The following is a 19,685-nucleotide window of genomic DNA, read 5'->3' as shown; positions in this document are numbered from 1 at the left end:
TGACTGACCAATTCAAGAATATTTTATAAGTTAAATTTTGTAAGAATTGTTATACTAAGACAAAAAGTATTTAATTAAAATCAATGATCAATTTTTAAGCAAAATACTAACTAAAACTAAGAGTCTTACAAAAAAAAAAGAACATAATTTCTCCTCTAGCAAAATTTGAATTTATCCACCTAAAAGTCCTCCTTAATTATCATTGTACTGGCCTTTAGGCCATCCCAACTACCAAAAAAAAAAAAAGTTATCAGGGTACTAAATAAACCAATGATAAATGTATATAAATATTAATAATAAATAATATTTTTTGAAACTCTAAACCAAATCCACAGATAGATAAATTAACAAAATCTCTTTTCCTGCAGATTACTTGCTTGCTTCAGTTGAGTCTCAAGATTAGTAAACGCATGCTGTATTGAGAACAGAGCATCAATAAGCCATTGTTATCAAGCATATACTGAAACAGGTAAAAGATCCTAACTCAAATTCAGTTTTTCGTTGCACTCTTTGACTTCACAATCAGATCAATTGTGAGTGAGAAGTCTTAGTCTTAGTTTTGTTTCATGGTTTGGCAGATAAAGTAACAGAATCTAGTGAATCAACCATGGATGCTATTGCAAGCGTGGCATCAAACGTGGCTGCACCTTTGCTGAAGCATCTCACTTATGTGTTGATGTACAGTACTTACCTGAATCAGCTAGAAACCGAGATTCAGAGGCTGCAGCATGAGGAGAAAGAAGTGAGGCACACTGTTGAGGCTGCAAAGAGGAGTGGTGAGGAGATTGAGGACACTGTGCTTGACTGGTTTGGGAGAGTGCGTGCAACAGTTGAGGAGGGGCAATCATTTCTTCGCGGCGAGGATCGTGAAAGAATTGGATGCTTGGACGTGTACTCGAGGTACACGAAGAGCCAGAGGGCAAAAGACTTGGTGGATCTTGTGAGGGAGATGAGAAAGGAGACTTTCGACCGGGTTTCGTACCGATGTGCCTTGAGATGCAATGTTAGCCCTTCTGCAAGGGAGTATGTGGAGTTGGAATCTAGAAAAATGATGTTGAATGAAATTATGAAGGTGCTGAAGGATGGTGATGTTGACATTGTTGGACTTTATGGGATGGCTGGTGTGGGGAAGACAGCATTGGTGAAGGAATTGGCGTGGCAGGCTGAGATGGATGGCTTGTTTGATGCTGTGGTGATGGCGACCGTGACTAATTCTCCGGACGTTGGAATGATTCGGGCCGAGATTGCTGATGGATTGGGATTGAAGTTCGATGAGCTGACGGAGCTGGGGCGGGCAAGTAGGCTTCGCCAGAGGATTAGGCAGGAGCAGAGGATTCTTGTGATATTGGATGATGTGTGGGGGAAGCTTGAGTTGACTCAAGTTGGTGTTCCTTTTGGTGAGAACAAGAGAGGCTGCAAATGCCAGTTGTTGGTCACATCTAGAGATCTTAATGTGTTGAATACTAACTTTGAGGTGGATAAGGCTTATAGGCTTGAGGTTCTGTCTGAGGATGAGAGTTGGGAGTTGTTTGAAAAGAGGGGAGGGGATTCGGTTAAGGAAACCAGCGTTCAACCGATGGCAGAAAAAGTAGCAAAAAGCTGTGATGGTTTGCCACTTTTGATAGTGACAGTGGTGGAGGCGATGAAGAACCAGGATTTGTATGCTTGGAAGGATGCACTAGAGCAGGTAACAAGTTTTGAACTTGAAGGGTGTTTTTATTCTCCGGTGCGTTCTGCTATTGAGCTGAGTTATGAGCATTTGGAAAGTCATGAACTCAAAACATTCTTCCTCCTTTTGGGATCCATGGGAAATGGTTGTACCACAAGAGATTTGTTGGTGTTTGGCTGGTGCCTGGGATTGCACAAGCATGTTGATACATTGGCAGATGGGAGAAACAGGCTTTACAAATTGATAGACAACATGAGAGCCGCCTCTTTGTTACTTGATGAAGGGAAAAGAGATTCGGTTGTGGCACTTGACGTGGTTCGACATATAGCTGCTTCCATTTCATCCAGGGATAAACCTTTCTTTACTGTGCCGAGAAACAAGGAATTGAAAGAATGGCCCAGAATGGATCTACTTAAAACTTGTCATCATATTTTCTTGGACTGGTGTTTTATCCGCGAACTTCCTGAGATGTTGGAGTGTCCCAAGTTGAAGATACTCCAACTAAATTGTCAAGGTAACTATTTGAAAATACCTGACAATTTCTTTGTTCAGATGCAAGAACTGAAGGTGCTGAATTTAGGAGGTCTAAATTGTACTCCTTCCCTTCCTGCATCTCTCAGTCTCTTGACAAACCTCCAAGCATTGAATCTGTGTAAATGTATGTTGGAAGACATAGCTATTGTGGGGGAAATCACAAGTTTAGAGATTCTCAACCTTGAAAAATCTGAGCTTAGAGAACTCCCAGCAGAAATAGAAGGATTAAGTAATCTACGGTTGCTAGATTTGACCGATTGCTCAACACTAGGAGTGATTCCTCGCAACTTGATATCAAGCTTGACAAGCTTGGAAGAGCTCTACATGGGAAACTGTAATGTTCAAGAGGAGGTCAAGGGAAGCAAAAGCCAAAGCATTGATTCATGTATAAGTGAGTTAAGGCATTTGAATAAACTAACAACTTTGAATGTGCAGATAGAAGATACTTCAGATTTTCCAAGAGACTATCTTGGCTTTGGGAGACTAGAAAGCTACAAGATTTTGATTGGGGAAGGATGGGAATGGTCTGGGGTGGAGTCTGGGAATTACGAAACTTCAAAACTTCTTAAGCTCAATTTAGGTGCTGATACAAGCATTCTAATGGATTACGGTATAAAGATGTTGATGGCAAAAGCTGAAGATTTGTATTTGGCTGAACTGAAGGGTGTCAGGGAAGTACTTTACGAATTGAATGATGAAGGGTTTTCGCGATTGAAGCATCTTAACATCCTAAACTGTGCTGAAATGGAGAGCATTATTGGTTCAACAGAGTGGGCTTATGGTGATCATGCCTTCCCAAAGTTGGAATCATTGATCCTTCACAATCTGATTAACATGGAGAGAATATGCAGTGACCCCCTTCCAGCACAGGCCTTTACCAAACTACAAGTTATCAAAGTAAAGGGTTGTGATAGGATGGAGTTTCTTTTCTCACATTCCATGGTTAAACACCTTTCTGAACTTGTTGAGATTGAGATTTCTGAATGCAAATTCATGACCAATATCATAGCCGCACAAAGACAAAAGGATGCTGATGCTGGACAAACTGACAAAATTAGGCTCATCAACTTGCGTTCCCTTACTCTAGAATGCTTACCTTCCCTTGTCACTCTCTCTCCTGAGTCAAGCATTCAAGCTACTGAAAGTGGCAATGGTTTCTCCAGTCAACTTTTTAATGACAAGGTACAAATATGACTTATTGTTCTTCAATCTTCATTTAACTCCGGACTTGAACATCTTGTTTATAGCAGTTTCAGTGCACCTGAAAAGTTTATTTTTCTGTTATTTTGTGCTGATATGAATACCATTAATTTTGAAGAGAAGAACAAAGACTATAAAAAAACACAATTGAATTGATTAGGAAAATAAAAATTGTCTCTTAGACATGGTGATCATGTAACAGGAGAGTTTACTTACCAGTTACCAACAAGGCAATTAAATCATTTGCCTTTAATGGGCATTTTTTACTTGAGTTAGTTAGAAAAGTAATGAAAGGCCTTCTTTAGTTACTTGTTAGTGATAATCTAACCAGGATAATGTTGACAGGTTGAATTTCCAAACTTGGAGACCTTGAAGCTGTACTCAATCAATATCCATAAGATATGGAATCACCAACTTTCTTACTTTCAAAATTTGACCTCTTTGACCGTAGATGGATGTGAACGGTTGACACATATTTTCTCATACTCTGTGGCTAGAAAACTTGTCAAGCTTGAACATCTCTTAATTAGTTCGTGCAAATCCGTGGAGCAGATATTTGTGGCGGATGAAAACTCGGGTCACCATCATCATTTCAGAATATCTGCTCCAACTGAACTGGTGAGCATTTCAAATTGCTTTAATTTGTTCTTTCTTATGTTAGACTTATTAGCATTCTATTGTGAACCTCAAGCATATTATCAACTGTGTGATATAGGTTCCGATTTTCCCCAACTTGGAGACATTTGTGATTTCTCACATGGACAACTTGAAGTCAATATGGCCCGACCAACTCACTGAAAATTCCTTCTATAAATTGAAAAAGATGGAAATCACATCCTGTAACAATCTCTTGAATGTGTTCCCATGTCATGTGCTAGACAAATTACAAAGCCTGGAATCACTGAATTTATGGAACTGTATGGCACTAAAAGTTGTATATGAAATTGATGGCATAAACACAGGGCAAGAGGGTAGCAGTCAAGGAGGGCTGAACATTCCACTGAGAACTATGTCTTTGGGAAATTTACCAAAGCTAACGCATTTGTGGAATAAGGATCCTCAAGGAAATATCCAATTCCGAAACCTGTTTACGGTTAAGGCTGCTAAATGTCAAAGTTTAAAACATGTCTTTCCACTGTCTGTGGCCAAAGACCTTGTGCATCTCCAATTCCTTGAGATAAGTGATTGTGGGGTAGAGGAAATTATTGTAAATGACCAAGTAGGGGTAGAGGCAGCTCTTGGTTTTGTTTTCCCAAAACTAGTGTCCATAAAATTTTTAAATTTGGCAGAACTTCGATACTTTTGTACTGGAAATCACAACCTCAGATTTCCATTGTTGAATAAATTATATACTGTTGAGTGCCCTGCAATGGAGACTTTTTCTCAGGGAATCTTAAGGGCATCAATCCTTAGAAAGATATATTTGACTCAGGAAGGAGATCAGGTGTACTGGGAAGGTGATCTTAATACTACTATAAGAAAGCTTTTCGATAGAGGTATGGAAATTATCAGAATACAACATCTTTGATTTCAAGTCCTATATTTATGATTTTAATTTGTTACACCATAAGATCTTCAATGTAGTATATCATGTTTTTGTTGAACATCCAGATCTCCAAGCAAGATTAAGCATTTCATAGAAATTGAAAGGCTGGCGTAGGATATTTGTTGCTTGCACTTGCAGCTGCTGTTTGATGATGTGAGAAGTCTTCGGATTCCACTTGACAAAGATCAATTGGTAATCGACTCCTTTTGACTTGTGATGAGAAACATGAATCTGTTCTTTAGATTTGTTTGTTTGAGATTGAAGAGAAAATGACTTCTGATGTTGATTATCTTTTCCAGTCTACTTAATGAACTATAAAATTTAGTTCTGTAGGATTGTCAGGAAGCTGTGCTTTGAAGAAGCACCCAATCAAGAAGGCCATGCAGAAGGAAGAGAAACTGAACATGAGGACTCAAGTTCAAGTCCAAGAACTGGGATCTGTATTCTCATTGGTAGAAGGTTTTTTCAGCAAGGCTGTATTAGTGGGATAGTTGTCTTAAGTGTCAAACAGAAAATAGTATCACACTGATAAATGGTACAGAAATTAGATACCCTTGATTTCAATAGAACAGGATCATGTAAGTAATAGATCTACTGAAAAATCAGACGTTGCTGTTGAAAAGTAAAAAATAATGTTGCCCAAAGAAGCCTTGCTTGTTTAGCCAGCACTTTAGTTGCACAAAAGTAAAAAATTTCAAAAGTAAATTTACGCAGTTGTATTTTAGCCATTAAATCATTAACTCTTTTTTTAGGGCATTAAATTATTTACTCTAATTAAGATATTTGATATTGGAATTCATACATGTTACACAGATAATATTTCATCCGTAATTATTAATTTATATATTTTACTCTTTGCTTTTATATATAAGACTCAATTATATATCTAATTCATCTGGATTAAAATAGTTGATAGCAACAATAAATATGTTTTAAATCTATATCTTTTTCCAAAATCATCCTTGTTATTAATATTTTTTTCTTTTTTAATGCTCTGTCAATATATTATCTTTCTTCTTCTAATTAGAGATATTTTTAGTTTAAAAATAATTAATGTTAGAAATATTATAGATTGGATCTTATAAAAAGGAATGAGTACCATTTTAAATTTGGATCTTATATATAAGAATGGAGGAAGTATATTTTATGCATACTACATTTACATTAAATGATGTTTCTTTTAAAAAAAACATAATGTTTTTTTAATATCTATTTTTTTTTTACAGAATTATTGTTTCATTTCTTTTTGCTAGCTATTATGTGTGCAAGACATGTGAGGTTGACCACCAAGTCACCAACCCCTCATCTACTAGTGAACCTTTTAATTGGAGTGGTGTTTTTTGAAGAGGCCTCTTTATGATTGTTGGGTAGCTTTTTGGTTGGATTTTTCAATTTTTTTTTGTTAGGGGATTAGTATGATACCCATAGTTACTATACTACTCATACTGTAGTTTTGTCAAGATTGTTTTATATTTCTGCTCTGGACTTTGGTTAATTGTACGTACATGTTTCAGGCTTGCAGCTTAGGCTGGATAACCGTTAATGGAGTGTAAAAAATAGGGTTTGAATATTTTTTATAGATAAAATGGTAATATAAATTAAAAATAGCAATTAGGAGATTATAAACTTCCATTTTTGTCATTAGTATTTTGGTTGAACTCATATGATGATGAGTGCTAGCAATATACTCTATAACACACTCTTACTAACACACTCTTCATTATTACTTAAAATTCATTGAAAAATAAAAAATCATAAGAGATGATCATTAAATAGGATGCATGATTCATAAATTTTTATGATTTCAAATAGATTTCAGCCAATAAGAGGGAGTGTGTTAGTAGGAGTGTGATAGAGAAAATGTTCCTAGCATTTCTCCAGATTGATATATGAAATAGAATGAAGAAAAAATAATTTCAAGTTTGTAAATATTTTATTTTATATGGTCCAAGATGATCAACAATAAAGTAGACAAATAGTTATAATTGAAAAAAAATAACAAAGTAAATGTAATAAAACAAATTATTAAGATGACAAAGAGATTAATTGGATGTTACATATTTTTGTCCTTTTGAAACTTTGAGAATGCAAGTTGTGAATAATCCAGCCGATTCAAATTATACCCTGATTACTTTCAATCATTGTCAACAATATTTAATCATAGTAATCCTTATATGATAAAATTATCTTAGGAAATTATTAATGATAATGATCAAATTCTAATAAAATCTTAAACAAGAAAATATCACACATCTCTCATAGGGGAGGTGAAAATGCAAATGGTGGATCAACAATGAATATGGCATATCCAAATAATGCATCATAAATGGGAGTTTAATTATATTTTTTTAGTTTTGTTCATTCTTAATTGTTTCTTAATTATGTTGCATAGGAATTGTTCTTAATTTAATAAAGTTGTTAGGAGGTTTGTGTAACTTACTCTCAAAATTATTAAGGAAACTATATACATGTGTGGGGGAATATTTTTATAGTCTATCTTTATACACGCACACATGTGCACGTAAATGCAACACATTTATAACTTTCTTAATTGTCTATTCATTTTAAATTAAACATAACCATTTATCACAATTTAAATTTTTTTCAAGCATAAAAATTATAAACTAGAAAATCCTAGTTAAAAAAACTAAGTTTTTTTATTCAAACTTAATTCAAATGAAAAGTATAAACTAGAAAATCCTAGTATAAGAAATATTATATAATTGTCCCTAAACTACTACAAAATATAGGTAAAATGGATAATTATCAAATATCATATATTATTTACTAATAATTTTTAATTTTCAGGCTAAGAAAATAAGAGCTTCAAGAAAAAATAATCCGTGTAGAGGAATCACTAAAGGATGCTAATGAAAAGCTAAAGGAAGCACGGAGAAAGTGAGTATCATTATGACTTATTTACATAATTACATTACAATTTAATATCATATATTATTAACTAATCTAATTATAATATATAAATCTTGAGGCACACAAACATATGTTGCCACATGTTATACAAAGGTGAGCACAACTGCCGAAAACAACAAATTTCAACGGCACTCTGACTTTTTCCAATATGCAGATCCAAAACCATTTTATTTTTCATTTGTTAAACTTGTTACGTAATAACAAAAAATTATGCATTACTAAATTTTATTTTATGCAATCTCAAACCATAATTTAATTTATCATTTTTTCATTCTTCAAAATAAAAACAAATTCGTGTTTCTTGTTTTAGTATTTAGCATCAGAACAAAAGTGTTTTCTAAAAAATTGTAAGTTGTAACCACTGCACAAACTCCGTATAAAACAAGGTCTTCTATTTCTTCAACATGAACCAAATTCTACTCCACCAAAGAGCATACATGTTTGGATGTATGCTTAGGACTCAAAATTTGCGTTTAAGACAAGTCAAACATGATTTTTATATTGACCAAGATGTTTTGATGTATGTTTGAAACATAGTTTTGAATTGTGAACTCAAGTCTGATAGAAGCAGTAATTGAAAATCATTTTTACAATAATGTCCAAATACGTGTATACATCACGATTATTTTTATACTCCACCATGTCCATGCCAAGGTCCTCCTCTTTTTCAACTCTTAATCTATCATTTATTTTAGGGTAAATAGACAACTTAGTTGTTGAAATTGTAATGCACTGACATTTTAGTCCTTGAAAGATGAAAAAAAATAAAAATTTATCCCTGAATTTGTGAAAAGTGCGACAATTAGTCCAAACGTTAAATATCTTTGTCAAAATAAAAAAAATGTCCTATGTAACATTTGTGGATGGACTTGTTAGCGAAAATTTTCCTACTATGTTGCTAACTCTAGTGATGAGTAGGATGAATTAATTTGTTTGTCAAATTTCAATGGACTAATTTGTCAGTGGGGATAAATTTCACAAGAAAGATTGAATTTTCACTACTTTTTTTTTGCCTATTTCCACATTTACCCTTTCTTTTATCTCTTTGCTTCCTTGCACTCGTCTACATTAAAACTCTCAAGAGACCCTCAGCTTCTACACTGGCGACGATGACTTTAGCCTCGCTGATGACATGAAATCCTTCAAGTCCAGCAACACTTCCGGCCCATCAACCACGTCATATTTTTTTATCGTATTTTAAATCCTTAAACACCAGATGCATGCCTCTGCTGTGACACCCTCTACCCCGACATATATATATATATATATATATATATATATATATATAATATAATATAAAAATATTGGTAAACAAATACACATGAGTGAAAGGTTCACGTTCACATTCACTTCACGGTTACGAAGTAAAACTTATTAAAAATATATTCGGCTCAAAACAAGGTTGTCAAAATTTACAAAATGTTTTGTTAAATCAATGAGGTAAAATAAAATAGACTAACATCATGCAATTAATATAGAAACTTATGTCCCAATGTCACATCCTATCAGAGCATTGTATCTCGACGTCATTCAGCACAAGGTTCCTTAAAGCAATTCACCTAGTCATCTGCTCCCCTAAACACAAAGTTCAAGATCATCACATGATCCAAACACAAATAACACACAAGGAGTGAGTTATCACATTCCTAACTAATGGAGAGAAACAAGATAACATGTAGGTATATATATCATATAAACAAAATAAAATTGACTTAAATATAGCTCACATCATTTCACCATTTTGTCGCCCAACATCACATCACAACACAACACATCTCATTCATTTTCACAATATTCACGTACTCAAGGATCAAAGCACAATATCACCAAGTCAATCAATCCATATCGATCAATACACAAGCGTTAAGCAACAAATACACTAAGACTCAATCCTATATGCAATGTGATACCATGTCAGTGAAAAATCATGTCGGGCGCCTAGGAGTACATGACAAGACAAACCACACACTGGTAAGTCAGGTCATTCTCACTAGGTAAAATCATAAGGAGACCAGTCAGGGTCACGCTGTTTTGAGAGAATGCTCCAACCATGTGGGATCGACACAAGCTTAAAGGAGCACTCAAACAGGGTGACCCCCAAGGCCTACACTCTGAAGAGTCCGTCAAGGTCTCTCCCTCTTGATTCATATTCAACCCAAAAAACATTTTAGCACACAAACTCTATCTATGAACTGTACAAAACACATGATTCCTCAATTGTTCTCAAAATAGTTTTAACTCGTCGCCCTTTAAGGGTTATAGCATTAACTTGTCGCCCTTAAAGAGTCTTAGCATTAACTCGTCGCCCTAAAAGGGACTTAGCATTAACTCGTCGCCCTTAAAGGGACTTAGCATTAACTCGTTGCCCTTAAAAGGTCTTATAGTCGTGTGATTGTATAATTCATATTTCATAACTCAATGCACACAACATCTCAATCACGTGCATACTCAGTTTATCACATACACTCGATCTCAATCACAATGGTATAATATCAATTTAACACGTTATCACACTTCACGAATCATATAACTTTACCTATGAACTATGCAATATAAACAAGCGCTCAATTGTTTTCAAAATCATTTTAACTCGTCGGGTTCCCACAGTGGATCCCATCACAATACTCGTCGCCCTTAAAGGGTCTTACAATTGTGTGATTGCACAATTCATAGCTCACAACTCAATACACACATCTCATCTCAATACACATGTATTTCATCATTCATCACATGTTCAATTTATCACATACTCACAATTTGAATCATCATCTCATAATCTCAACATAATAATTTATACAAAAGATTTATCACAACATGGGGAGTAAAACCCATCAAATAGTTTCTCACAATTATATCAAAATCATGGGTCAAAACACAAAAACATCAAGAGCACTCAAGTTTATCAATCAATTCTCATCAGAACATCAATTGGTATGTAGAACACAACAATATTGTATTTATAATCATAAAGGAAAAATTGTAATTCAATAAACATCCCAAAATAAACCCCAATTTAGTCCTCTAAGGATCCCTACACATGTTCATTCTAACCCCAATTGCGATAAACTCATCCCTTACCTCGATGTAGCCGCTCAAGCGTTCTCTGTTATCAATTGTGATGTTTCTGTTGCTCTCTAGAGCTCCTCCTCCGGTTTCTCTGTTAGGATTCCCAAACGTTAGGGAGAAGGAGAAGGGATTGAAGCCTCTGTTTGTACTGTCTTCGTGCGATTGAAGCCTCTGTTTGTACTAGTTTCTCTGTTAGGATTCCCAAACGTTAGGGAGAAGGAGAAGGGATTGAAGCCTCTGTTTATATTGTCTTCGTGTGATTTCATTTTCTCTCTCCAAAAATATTATATCACAAATCCTAACGTAAAAAGTGTGTGTAATTAAATTGCCAACCACATATCAAAATTTCACAGTAATCCAACGGTTAACGAAATCGGGATTATAGTTTTACTAGGACAGTTTTGGGTTTCTACGGGAAAAGAAAATGCTATGATGCAAAGTATATTTCTCTCAGCTCCGACATTTTTTCAAAATTTCCAACGGTACGAATGCTCAGAATTGAGTTCCGAACTTGGTGATTAAATTTCACAATGATCTAACGGTAAATGAGTCCAAGATCATCATTTTTCTGAGACATGTTTGGTGGTATGCAGGAAAAGAGAGAGTTTTGGGAGGAAGGACGGGAAAAATGAAATTGAGAGGAAGAGGAGGCATTGCCAGTGTCAAAACTGACTTAACACGTCTCTATTTATAGCTAGGATACTCGCAACCTATTATTTACTCTATTTTTTATTTTATAAAAATAAACTATATTTTATTCCGTATTAAATGAATAAATAAAATATCCTTTTTATTTTCTCTCAAACCATTACTTTAATTAATAAAATTATTTCTCCTTATTTATTTAATTATAAAAACCTCATCATTTTTTTTTCTAAAACTTTATTTATTTATAAATACAATCCTTTTTAAATTAGTCTACGAAAAATGGGATGTTACACCTGTCCCCCAACTTGAATTACTTAATTTCTAAATCTTTTGCCCTGTTTTTATGTGATACATATAGTAGTTAATCATTGATATAAACATACTCTAAGCATACAATATAACTAACATTAGATGAACTAAACTGCATTGTAGCTTGACTATGTATTCCACACATGATTTGGTTTTGGCACACTAGCTCGTAGAAGCACACAACAACCATATCAGTGACTCTCAAATTTAAAAATTAAACGAAACCTCATTCTTCCCTACAGAAAATGAAGCTGAATGAGAATGTTGTTGTTTTAGTCGTTCAGTGAGTTGTTGCTGCTACTGTTGTGGCTTATTGACAATGGTCAATTTGTAAATTCAATACACCTGAAGTAGAGAGAAAGAGTAGGTTAAGTTTGTTGAGGTGAGAGAAAAAAATTAAAGAAATTGGGGTTAGGGGTACAAAGGCAAAGACCTGAAGTGCTATTAGAAGAACCACTAACAAAGAAAATGCATTCGAGATCCATAGATGCTCTTGCGATTTAGGCTTTGCCATTATTGCAACTTTGATATGTGTAACAGCACACCGTCATTTAACTCAATCACATATCTGAATGATGGTGAAACTTTTCTTTTCCATTTGTTTCCTCGTTAGTTACCATTCGGACAAAGCCACTCTCGTGCTGGAACATGGATTGGAGCCCTCCTCCCCCCTCTCACTCAATTCAATATGCTCAAATTAGAAAAATAGATTTTTAATTTTACTCAAATTTTTTAAAAAAAACTTGTGCCACCTAATCGTCGTCAAGGGCCTTGCAGACAACAAAGAAGGTGGGAGAAGGAGGGACTATGTGTTTTCTTTTGTTTATTATTTTTCTATTATGAGAACATGCTAGAAATGAAGGATGTGTGTTGACTTGGTTGGAAGAGAGGTTGTTACGGTGGTGTGACCGATAGGACATGGTTGATGTGCTGGAAGTGTTGTTGGATTTGACATCGTCGGAGAGGCTAAAGTCGTTGCCATTGGTGTAAAAGTTGAGGGTCTCTCAAGAGTTTCATTGCAGATGAGTGCAAGGAAGGAGAGAGATAAAAGAAAGGATAATTGTGGAAAGAGAGGCAGGAAAGAAAAAAAGAAAAAATAGTAAAAATTCAATCTTAGCTCTGACATTTCTCCCCACTAACAAATTAGTCCATCAAAATTTTATTGATAAATCAGTTCATCCTACTCATGAGAGTCAACAATGCACTAGAAAAGTTTTAGCTAACAAATTTATTCATAAATGTCATGTACCACATTTAGTTTGCTTTGACGAATATATTTAACATTTGGACCAAATTGTCGCACTTTTCATAAATCCCAAGATAAAATTTTATTTTTTCATTTTGCAAGGACTAAAGTGTTAGCACATCACTAATTTAGGGATTGAATTAATTCTTTATCCTTTATTTTATCAAATAAAGTTGGACTTTTTTTTCCTAGATTAGACAACATTAATATGAGGGGTTCCTTTTTATTGTGTCATATAGCCAAATATCACTTTACTTTTAGAAATTAGTATCATGGGTAAATTTATTATTTGATATCATAAGAAACTAATAGCAATAATAAAAATTGTATGGTGAGAGATTAAACTGATCATAGTTTCAAAGGAAGCATTGACGAAATGAAGCAGCAACATCTTGGAAGTTTTCCACGAACCTCCCTTCGTCACTGTTAGATATATCACATGAGCCTACTCACATCATCTGAACCTTCCATTCAATAGCAAGTGGGTTCAGTAGCTGACTCTTTCACATGAATGTCCCCAAAACCATTTTCCTACAATTTTCCCTTCATCACAACAACCACTCGCAGCATGCCAAGAAATTTCTAAACTCAGCATATTTATATTTCTTGATTCATTATTTGTATCCACAAACACCTGTTCTTCCTTTGCAGTACCTTCCTTCACACTTTTGCAATTGTAATGGCTTCCACTTTTAATGCCATCATCCAATGCACCTATTCTTCGTTTGAATATGATGTGTTTGTGAGCTTCCGCGGTGAAGACACATGCAACAGCTTCACCGGTTTTCTTTTTCAAGCTCTGAAAAAAACAAGGCATCGATGCCTTCAAAGATGATAAAGATATTAGGAAAGACGAATCCATAGCACCAGAGCTAATATGAGCCATTGAAGGGTCTCATGTTTTCGTTGTTGTCTTTCCAAGGACTATGCTTCCTCAACTTGGTGCCTGTGTCAACTAGCACATATCTGGAATTGCACTGAAACATCACCGAGACATGTTCTGCTTATTTTTTATGATGTTGATCCATCACAAGTGCGAAAACAGAATGGAGCTATGAGAAACCCTTTGCCCAACATGAAGAAGTTTCAGGTTTGGAAAGAAGGAAGTGAAAAGATGGAGAAAAGTTCTGGAACGAGTAGCCTATCTCTCTGGTTGGGATATCAGAAATAAGTAATCTTCTATTGGTTTGTTACGTGCATATACAATATGTTTTATCTATTCTTACTAATGCTGTTATCTTGAATGTATTACTTATTACTACTTTTAAACTGGAGATAATTAGAGAGATTGGGTCAACATTTATTTTACAAGTTTAATTAATGCAAATAATGTTTGAAAACTGAAAAAAGTATTATGTTAGTATGTTCTTCTATGCATGTACTCTGTGTTTTGACTCCCTTGGGTGATGATTTGCCATTCTTTGTTTTCTTAAAAATTTTAGGCAACAATATGCAGAGATTGAAGAAATTGTTCAGAAAATAAAAAAAAAATATGTTGGGTTCCAAATTTTCAACTCTTTCCTAAGATAATCTAGTTGGGATGGAATCTAATCCTGATAAATTATCATAACAAATATGTCTGGGGTTGGTTAATGATGTTTAAGTTGTTTGAATTACTGGGATGAGTGAAATAGGAAAGTCAACTCTTGGCCAAACTTTATATGAAAGAATCTCTAATCAATGTAATTCTGATTGTTATATTGATGATGTAAGCAATGTTTATCGACTTTATGGTACATTAGGTGTATAAAAACAATTACTTTCTCGGTCTCTATATGAAAGAAATCCGGAGATTTACAATTTATCCAATGGAACACTTCTAACATGGAAGAGACTATCCAATGCAAAGACACTAATAGTTCTTGACAATGTTGATCAAGATAAACAACTTGATATGTGTTAGCCCATATTTTCGACGAGCTAAAATATGCTCTAAGTATGTATTAGATGTCGTCTCGAGTTTCGAAGCGTATTACAGAGCAAGAGTCTGGTCAGGACCTGCTCGAATCGAAAAGAGAGGAGAGTCTTTAAGAAGGAATTCCCAGGTTCAAGGAAGTATTTACGAAGTACAAAGCTAAGACAAGGAAGAGGACTTCGAGCTATTGGGCAATTCGAACTGGTGTATGGACGAGTCGAAGTCGAGGCAGCAAGAGTTCTGGACTTAGCGTAATTTCTGAACAAATTCACAAAATCAGCTTCGACTTCGAGCAATGTGGATAACCGTTCTAAGGAGCAGTTATGTGCATGTAAGATGTACGTGGCAGGACACTTGGCATTCGGATAGTGTTCGACCGTTAGGGCAGTTTATTTTCGAATGTCTATATATAGCAGTTTTTAGTTAGATTTCAGGGTCGCAAATCATTTATACAAATCCTTATATGCTCAAAGTACCCAGCGCAGAGAGAAACGAGTACACAAGGAGAATGTATGTTTGTGAACCATTTTAAGTTTCTGTAAACTTTACATTTTGAATGCAGTGCAATTTACGTTTCATTTTATAATTCCCGCCTTTTAAATGGTTCATTCGATCGAATGAACTCACTGATCCTTTAAATTCTGCAATTTTCCTTTCCTTGTCAAGTTACTTCCAGCATTTCGATTTCTGTTAAACAATTTTCCTTTCTGCAAATTTCGAACCAGTAAATGTTTATTGCAATGATGAACATTAAAGGTTTTACATTTAAAGCAAACACACAAATGACATGCTCCTGAGATTCACTAGTTGATCTCGCAAGCAATTAACTTAGACTAGCGGTTGTTTACCAAATTCCAGCGTAAACAAATTGGCACGCCCGGTGGGACCGGTCAATTGTGTGTTTTGGTTTTAAATTATTGAAGTTTTGTTTTGTGTAGTTGGTTTATTGCATTCTTAATTGTTTTGATTTTGTATGCATTTAAGAAGTGGGAAGTCTGTTCCACACTTAACAGAATTCAAAACTCGTACAAGGATGGCTAGACCACCCCCAAGTAATCGAAATAATGACCTTCCAAATATGGAGGGGCAACCAACGCAGACATCTGTTAGTAATGCCAATATAAATTCTGGCATAGGAGCAATTCCTGACCAAATTGTTGGCACGATAAGTTCGACCGCTTCGACGGTTATGAATCAGACAGGGGTAACTTCTCCCATGACCAACATGACGTTGGCAAGTTCGACCACGTCAGCGTCTGCTTTTGCCCCATGGAATAACCCTAGTTTAGGGAATCCCAGTGGAAGTCCCTTTCGACCGCCTCAAAACCCTCTATATGGCATGCCTACATCTTTGATGGCAGGGTTGCAAAACTCTCAACCAAATATAGAGAATCTTAATATGTCCTCTCCATCAGGATCTGTAGCGGGCAATCAAGGTAGGGTGATTCCTCAACATTTAACCAATACATCCGTTTTGTCACTCAGACAACAAATGGATGAAAGTAACCATGATATGGTTAATATGTTAACACAACAAATAGGAACTGTTATTAACCCCTTAATTCAAAATACAAATGACAGTTACCAAATGTTAACAAATCAAATAAGTCGAATTGCTGACTTTTTTGGGGCACCACCCATACAGCAACCACCAATTCGACAGATCCAAATACAGGCGCCTGTCCAAGAGATACAGATGCCTAATAACCCAGGGATACAAATGGCTCAAGCACCACAACCAGCGGCACGCATAGAGCCACTAGTCCAACAGGTCGAACCAAACCCTGGTATAGTATTGGTAAATAGGAACCAAAATGCTGATGAAGTAATAGGGAATATTCAACAAAACCGTTTCGATAGGCAGAATAACCTGGCCCAAATGGTCGAAACGATTTTGGTGCAGAATGGTTTGAACTTAGGCTTACATAGGCCTAATTTTGTGTCTCCATTGTCTGAATATGTGTTACAGACAGAATTACCAAGGGGTGTGAAAATCCCTAAGTTTACTAAGTTCGCAGGAGAGACAAATGAGTCCACTGTCGAACACATTGCTAGATATTTGGTCGAGGCAGGGGATTTGGCTAATAATGAAAATTTAAGAATGAAAATTTTTCCTAGTTCCTTGACTAAAAATGCTTTTACATGGTTTACAACCCTTCCTCCTCATTCCATACATAATTGGAACCAATTGGAAAGGATTTTCCATGAGCAATTTTATATGGGACAGTCTAAGATCAGCCTTAAAGAGTTAGCTAGCGTTCGACGCAAGGCACTTGAATCAATTGATGATTATTTGAACAGATTCAGACTCTTAAAGGCAAGATGTTTCACCCAAGTCCCTGAACATGAATTAGTCGAAATGGCTGCTGGTGGCCTAGACTATTCGATCAGAAAGAAATTAGATACCCAGTATTTAAGGGATATGGCTCAATTGGCTGATAGAGTTCGGCAACTCGAACGATTGAAGGCTGAAAAGGCTAGAAATTCTAAATTCCACAAGAAGGAAAAGGTTGCATATGTCGAAACCAATGACAATGACCAGGAGTTCGATATTATTTATGAAGATATCGAAGACAATGAGGTTGATTTAGCAGAATTAAAACCTGGACCTCCTTATGTTTGTAAACTCCTTAGACCTTCCAATGGGAAAAACCCTGTTGAACCTAAAAATGATAAATTTGTGTCTAAAACTTATACATTTGACATAACTAGATGTGATGAAATATTTGATTTATTAGTCACAGATGGCCAGATTGTTGTTCCTAAGGGCTTGAAAGTACCCCCAATCGAACAACAGAAGAAAAGGGGTTATTGTAAATTTCATAATTTCCTTGGCCATAAAACCTCACGTTGTGTTCTTTTCAGGGATTTGGTTCAAAAGGCTCTCGACGAAGGGAGGCTCAAATTTGGTGAGAAACCAAAGGTTGCTCAGGCAAATGCGGAAATATCCAAAGCTGCTGAAACTCTTTATGCAGAACCTCAAGAAATAATGATGGTCGAAACAATGGAGGTGTCCCATGTGCAAGTTCAGGACATATCTGAAGAGGATTACAACGAACAAATGAAGGTTGTGTATCCTCAGGCTGAGGAGGAGTTAATTGATTTCTTGAACAGATGCAAACTCGAAAACAAGATTGTGATGCTCTGCCCTCGCTGCAGTGCAATATGTGATAAGGAGGCTACTGAGGGCCTCAAGAAATACCAAGTTGTTAACAAGGGGGCAAAGCAGAACCAACGTTTCGATAAAGGTAAAAGAGTTATGGTGCAGTCGAATACTAATCAGAAATCTGGTCGAAGGAATACTTTCGCTCCTCCTGGTTCAGTTCCGGTCGAAAAATGGATGCACCAGGGACTTATAAGGTTCAACAAAGGGATTATGGAAGTAGGTGGTTCGAGTGGAACGAAGCAAATTGGCCCACAGGAGGCCAATAGGTACTCTTATAGGAACAATTACAAAGGAAAGAATCCTATGACGAGGACCCAATGGCGCAGGTTCCAGCGTCAGAAGAAATTGGCCCAGCAGAATCTACAAACGGGCCAGTATAAAGAAGTATCTAGGAGGCCGGTAAAGGAGAGACTCCTGCCTCCAGTGGATGAAGACAAGATGGAGGATGAGGATCTACTGGATTCTGAGCCAGATTTCGATGTCATCTGTGTGGTATCTATCTTGCCATCTGAATATGATGTCCAATCTGAAGTTACTGAGATCGAAAGTGAGTTCGATCATTTTGATATGGCTGACCCAAAGCCAGTATGTTACTATGTTATGAATAATGGCTGTGTGGAAGAGCAATTAGCTTATTTCGAAAAGCCAGATTTTCAGATGAAAAGTCATCTCAAACCTCTTTTCATCAGAGCAAAAGTTGAGAATGTTGGAATCAACAAAGTGCTCATTGATGGAGGAGCGGCTGTCAACTTAATGCCTCGATCTATGCTCTACAAGATCGGGAAACATGACACTGATCTATCTGCCCACAACATTGTGCTTTCGAATTATGAGGGTAAAACTGGCTATTCTTTGGGAGCCATTCAAGTAGATGTTGCTGTAGGCAGTATAGTTCGACCAACTCTTTTCCTGGTGATACAGTCTAAGGCTAATTTTAACTTGCTATTAGGAAGGGAGTGGATTCATGGAGTTGGGGCTGTGCCATCTACCCTTCACCAGAAGCTCATTATCTGGAGGGAGGATGGGATTGTGGAAAATATAGAGGCGGATCAAAGCTTCTATAAGTCAGAGGTCGATAATGTTACTGCACAAACCTTTGACAAAAAGTTGGCTAACATAGCACCTTGTGGTGACAAGGAGGCTGTTGTCGAATCGAGTGACAATGTTGTCCACTCTGTCAAACTCCATCCTACCTATGGGTTTATATGGGAGAGGGAGGAAATTGATGCTGTTCCCTCTGAAGATGGAGTCATTCCACCAACTGGGTGGAATATATATGAAGATTAATATGACTGAGGCCACTGCATGGGCCAGAATTACGGCTTATATGGCCGAAAATAGACTAAATACGGCCTTTGAGGCTGAATCTCAACAAAATATGGCAGTTGAAGCCAAGATCGAAGATCATGAAAACAAAGAAACAAAGGATCGAAGACTGGATTGTATTTATGATGA

At 36.0% G+C, this 19,685-nt stretch overlaps 1 protein-coding gene and 1 pseudogene across 3 annotated transcripts; both read left to right on the top strand.

The window, feature by feature from the left end:
* Positions 1 to 327: 327 nt before the first annotated feature.
* Positions 328 to 5,761, top strand: LOC114416944 (probable disease resistance protein At4g27220). Of its 3 annotated transcripts, none has more exons than XM_028381990.1 (6): positions 328 to 469; positions 579 to 3,385; positions 3,749 to 4,021; positions 4,119 to 4,899; positions 5,015 to 5,141; positions 5,283 to 5,761. In XM_028381990.1, exons 2-5 carry the CDS (start codon positions 608 to 610, stop codon positions 5,041 to 5,043), a joined length of 3,861 nt encoding a protein of 1,286 aa, XP_028237791.1. In that variant the 5' UTR covers positions 328 to 469; positions 579 to 607; the 3' UTR covers positions 5,044 to 5,141; positions 5,283 to 5,761. The 3 variants fall into 3 exon arrangements, with proteins under 3 accessions (XP_028237791.1, XP_028237790.1, XP_028237793.1); XM_028381989.1 differs by having other exon boundaries at positions 5,275 to 5,761; XM_028381992.1 differs by having other exon boundaries at positions 5,249 to 5,761.
* Positions 5,762 to 13,645: 7,884 nt separating this feature from the next.
* Positions 13,646 to 19,685, top strand: part of LOC114416251 — a 28,454-nt pseudogene continuing 22,414 nt past the window's right edge.

Source organism: Glycine soja, chromosome 6, assembly GCF_004193775.1.
Source record: "Glycine soja cultivar W05 chromosome 6, ASM419377v2, whole genome shotgun sequence".
Taxonomy (NCBI): domain Eukaryota; kingdom Viridiplantae; phylum Streptophyta; class Magnoliopsida; order Fabales; family Fabaceae; genus Glycine; species Glycine soja.
Note: the sequence above shows the minus strand (reverse complement) of the source record. Positions and strands in the feature narration are given on the sequence as shown.